At 38.2% G+C, this 5,711-nt stretch overlaps 1 protein-coding gene across 1 annotated transcript in view; it reads left to right on the top strand.

Moving 5' to 3' along the window:
* Nucleotides 1-3,371: 3,371 nt before the first annotated feature.
* LOC126848380 (choline transporter-like protein 1) overlaps nucleotides 3,372-5,711 on the top strand; it is a 24,120-nt gene continuing 21,780 nt past the window's right edge. The window contains exon 1 of the mRNA XM_050589238.1: nucleotides 3,372-3,408. Coding sequence (XP_050445195.1) covers nucleotides 3,387-3,408 — 22 coding nt within the window. The 5' untranslated portion in view covers nucleotides 3,372-3,386. The remainder of the gene's footprint in view (nucleotides 3,409-5,711) is intronic.

The raw sequence follows: 5,711 nt of genomic DNA, 5'->3' as shown, positions 1-5,711 counted from the left end.
TTGTGTTCCTATGTGTACATCTGTGTGAATATATTCCTCCATTTCTCATATTTGACTGCAGTTTAAAAAAAAAACATATTTTAATGTTTTCTTCACTACGAAAATGAGGCTCTACTAATATCCACTGCATATTTTATTCATCGAATATCAGCTGATGAAATTAAAAGTCATGCTGTCGGCAAATTGAACTTATCGTTTTGCATTTTAAATAAACTCTTGGCAAATATCTCGATATTTTTAAGTAAGTCGTATTCAAATTGCTTTGTGAAAAAACATAAGGACAGAATATTGCAAAATAATGTCGAACAAAATATTTGATTCTTTTTTTTTTTGTATAACAGTTTTTAGGTATTATCTATGATTGTCTTGGCATCTCTTGGTGTTAATATACATGGTTTTAAAAAATATAATTACAATAATAAGGATAATGTTTTGAGTACAAAATAATTATTCTGTTAGAAAGCATAATTTCATTGTTATCCGTTATTTTATTCATGCGTTGCGTCGACGGTGTGTTAATTTAATTTTCTATGCTACGCAATATCTTTATTCATTTTAAACGATTCGGATCGGCATTACAACAATGCCGCGGCATATAAATAATGCAAGCGAACGCGAAAGAAGATGGCCGACAGCCGGGGATATACCAGTGAAAATGCACCATGATTCCCACGAACGTTAAATAAAATATCGTTCGACAAAAGCGCGCGTTAATTCGCTTGGTGAATCGAGGAAACGCCGCTTTGCGGATTATTATATTTATTTATGCATGACCAACGTGTGTGCGCACACCGTTAATGTGATAACTCGATTATTGCATTAATGGTTGTCATTGCCGTAATGTTTACCATATGTCGCTATGCGAAATGCATATATGTAATTGCACGAGTATTGATACTTGTGCTCTTGTAATTGAGTGCCAAGGAATTGGGTTACTATTCTGAGATATCAACTTTGCTGTCAATTATATCTCTTTTTCGTCTTTATATAGGTCTCTTGTCAGAAAATTCAGCCATAATTTCCAATTATTAATAGTTTTTTAATGGTACGTGAAAAAAAAAGATTCCGGATAAACTTATGGGATGCATTTAGTAATGCATTGTTATAAATCTTTGGTTATTTTTACCAAATGTAATAATAATAACAAAACGTTTGGTAATAATTACAAACATTTCAAAGAGGCAACTTTGAGTTTAGCTGAGCCTAATTAAATTAACCTATTAACCAAATTATTTCATCATAATTACCTAGATGTTTAATTAAAATTATTTTTTTTTTGGTTCTAAATAACTTTGAGGAGCTGGATTATTATAACCAATTATAACCAATCTTTTTTTTCAGGGTAACGATTAATTTTTATGATTTGTGCTATATTGAGTTTCACATTTGACAAATATGACAAATCTGAACGCGCAGAATAATTTGAAAAATAATTATTTTCAAAAATAATATAATTTTACAAATAAATATTAGCAATTATTAGAAAATTTTCATATTATGCATATTTAATTGAAATGTAATAAGATTGATAGGACATAATAAGATTGACTTACCAAAAAGATTTCTTTTTTCTCTCTTACAATTTTCAATTTTATCTCTAAAGTGATTCAGTTTTATCTCGTCTTGAGTACGATTTAATTGCTCGCAGAATGCAACAGTGAACATAATTATTAACCAAAATGCTCCTCTTGCAAGCATGAAGGTTGTACTTTTCAAAGAATTTTTAAGTATTTCAATAATGAAGAAACTGAATTTTTCATTTTCTCGGAAGTTATTCTTTTCATTTCTTTTCTGCCACTTTACACAATTACTACATGAATAAATAGTATACAGATGAGTTTTTATGAAATACGATTTGAGCGAAAAAGGACGAGAAAAATTCATGGCTACAAATTCCGAGCTATGTAGAAAAAACGATTCTCTTGTCACTCCAGCAGTTGTCACTTATAGTTGCCATACTCTGATACGATGAAAGAGCACGCTTCGTTTGGCATCAGCAAACACAGGGCATTACATTGTGATTGTAGCTCGAAGCTTATACATAATCTCGCTCAGATATTTCGATTCCAAAGCCGTATGTTTGTGCAAAAATAACGTAAAATTTCTTTCCGACAAAATAAAAATAAATATAAAATAAAATTATTTATTGTCAATTATATTAAGCGCAAGATTCTCTTTTTAATCGCGTATCTATTGCAATGGGAATTTCGCTCGATACAGAATGCCGCCTCAACTCTCGGATATGGTCCACGAGGCCAGGAGCGGCTGGCGGCAATCGATGGCGCCAGACCCCAGACTACGAGAGTATAGGTATACGTCAGACGCTCACGGATACTGGCAAACGCGATACGTGTTAAATCCAATATGCGAGTACTCGCACACAAATGTGGATTCCGTTGCCTGGCGACGGTGAAAACCGGAGCGGCGTCGGGGATTTGAGAAAGGATGAGGGTCGTCGCCGACAGTCCGGACGGATTCTACCATCGGGGCGGCGAGTGAAAAAACTCTCGCCTCGCGAATTCCGCTCGAGTGGAATTTTGTCGGCGTGAAAATTCGCGAAAATCTCGATGCCGGCTCGAGGACCAGCGGCGACGATTATTCCGCCGTCACGGTGTCTTCCTCGTAGAATATTCCGTGCACGGATTTAATCTTTACGTATAAGCGTCCTCGCGAATTTACATAATAATGCGACAAAATCTGGCGCTGATCGATCTTTTATAGGTACTCCGATTGCTACGAGAAATTCGAGAAGAGAGTTAGTTTTCCGCTTGTTCATCTTTTGATATCGTCGCCCCGAGTGATATTCCGCGGTGATCGCTGCGATTAAATGCGAATATGCAATTTACGCTTCGCGTTCGTTTTCCTATAATAATTAATTTCCTAGAAGCACCATATTCTCTGTCGAGCAAATGTAAAACGATGCACACCGAGGCGCAAGCTCTTCGACAATCGACAATGTTAATGGAAACTCATTAATGCGCGTAATTCCGACCTTCCATGAGAAATCTCTCTCTCTCGGCAAAGATGTCGTTCTTACGAGCGCGTGTGTGAGGGTGTGGTGGCATCCCGCGAAGAGAATCCAATAACGCAAGTCGGAATTACTCCTCGCACATTTCCACTTTGACCTTTGACTCGCGCCGATATTATTGATGCGCGGTCGCGGAAAATGGGGCGCGTCTTGGTTATCTCGTAGACGCTTATAAATCGCGACGATGATAAATCGCGAGTATCGCGACAGATGCTGATGAGTACGCGATACGTCGTGCGCGCAGCGAACGCGGTGAGATCTCTTGGCGCCGGACCAACGGAAGCGCGAAATATTCGTATGCCGTCGTCGTAAAGAAAATCTTACGAACACGTTGGACACGTCTGCCCGAGATTCCCTCATGGAGTCGATTACCGAGGAGAGTAAGTTCCAGGGACTGCATGTCGCCTCTGCCGCCTCTTCTCTCGAGCAATTTTCTCGAACAATTTTCAAGACGCATCGGGCAAAGCAATTTGACACTGTCAATAAATTCGCGTGAAATTTGCCAATTTCTATGCATGGCAAAACACTTTGCGCCCAATGCGTTATTTAAATTTTATTCTCGCAGAAAATCTTATTATCCCAGAATCTTTATCTATTAAAAAGAGAATCTGATTTTTTTCGCTCAATTAATTGAAATATATTCAAAAATTTTACTCGCCACTCTTAACTCTACTATGATAAATTATCAATGATATAAATATTTATGTAAATAATATATGAATATAATAATATATTTAATAATATAATAATAATATAAAAACAATACGCATATAATATAATATGTTATATAATGTAATATTTATATAAAAAATATATTTCCTGTATATTTTTATAAAGATATATATTGTGACAAAGATAGGACACGATGAAAAAGGTTCAATATCAATTTATTTCTTGACATTATATTTTGTAATGCGACATATAAAATATCGGGCGATCGAATCTGCCGAAGGCACTTATGTATTATAACGTATCGTTTGCATGTGTGGTTGCCCGTCACATTTTATGCCTCTATACTATGCTGTCGCATGCGCCGAACAAAACTGGGTGAACTGGTCATCAGCAAAGCGCACGAGCACGAAGAAAAACGGTGTGCCCGATAAGCCGCGCTTGCCAAGTGCAACATTCGACTTACGGGCTCACCTGCATCTTCTCGCGCACCTGGCGCGACAGGTAACGTACCTGTCGCATTCTACGAATACACACCGGATAATAATATACAAATATCGCGAAATATTTCTGCCGCCGGATAACGGATGGCACCACAGATTCCGCAGCGCGGAAATCGAAAGGAACTCGCGAGCGAGGAGACAATCGCACCGCAATTTGCCCGCGTCAGCCACGCGATCGATACGACGTTTGATTAATTGCGATAATGTCCCTTCACCCCTCCCCTTCCCTCTTCCCCTTCCCCTTTTCCACGCGGCCTTTTTCCTTTCTTCCCCTGCGAAAAAATAACGGGCTAGGAAAATAAACGTTCGATGATTCCATGATCGCTGAGAAAGCCGGTCGTCGAGCTGACGCGCGCGCGAAAGCTCGTGAATATTCATTCCGATCATCTTTCGTTCGCGATTGGCGGGTAAAAGCGACGAATTTACCGTCGAGCTCGCGCTTGTAAACATCGCCCGTATGAATAAGTTACGCTCAATTATTGTGTACACGAAATATATGTCGAGCTAATAAAGCGTGTTACATTTAAAGCTGCATTTTACATGACTACGCTAAAGCTCCGTGTAAAATATGCGCGGCGATACGCGACAATTCCGTTTCTTCTTGCCCCCGCTGCCTCCCCCCCTCCCCTCCCTTCCCTCTCTCACCATTTCGATACAATACGGTATAGAATAACGTGCCATTTTCAGCCTCGTGCTGGATTTCATTGATGAAGAAAAAAAAAAACTCAAAGATTAATTCCGATATTTTATGCACTGTGTCATTTCTGCGATAATAATGTATATCGACTTCCGTATCTAGTCGTGGAATTATCTACAGCACGTTCTTCCCAGAAAGTCAATAACTTTTTTCATTTTCTATCGATGGTCCGGTGAGGCAAGGTAACGGGCGCGGTCGTAATCGCTGAATCTGTGATCGTCATCGTACGCATTGCGCGAACGACGTTATGAAACGCACGATATTACATCGGAGGCAGTGCCGCAAATCGACAAACGTAAGTATCGTCGCGAAAGTTTTTAACGTGGAGAAAGAGAGAGAGAGAGAGAGAAAATAAGACTAGAAAATAACGATTCGGGGGAGAAGTTTGCACGTTACAAACGATGAAATTACACGCGGGATACGCAAGCTGCATTTGAAATAAAAGTTACATTTGCGCGAAATTACATTAACTTCATTTTAGACGATCTGCAGAATTCGTGACAGAATTCGCAAGAGGATTTGCAAGGTGTGTAATGTGATACGTAGCGTAACATGGAAAACACATTTGTCGAATTAGAATTATGCCTGTATCATACAATATATTTTATTTTTAATACAATGGAGATTTAATGATTAATAACTAATTCATAATTCGATACTTCAGTTACATACGTATGCATAAATAACGATATCTGGTTCCGAAAACGAGGATTTATATATAAATAATTCTTATTCCATTATTAAGTTATCGTATACGAATGTGCGAAATTTAATAATTATTAAGCAACCAGATAAGGCAGATACGAAAACGAAA

This window comes from Cataglyphis hispanica, chromosome 3 (genome assembly GCF_021464435.1).
Source record: "Cataglyphis hispanica isolate Lineage 1 chromosome 3, ULB_Chis1_1.0, whole genome shotgun sequence".
NCBI classification, from domain to species: domain Eukaryota; kingdom Metazoa; phylum Arthropoda; class Insecta; order Hymenoptera; family Formicidae; genus Cataglyphis; species Cataglyphis hispanica.
The sequence above is the reverse complement of the archived record's forward strand: the minus strand, read 5'-3'. Positions and strand labels throughout refer to the sequence as shown.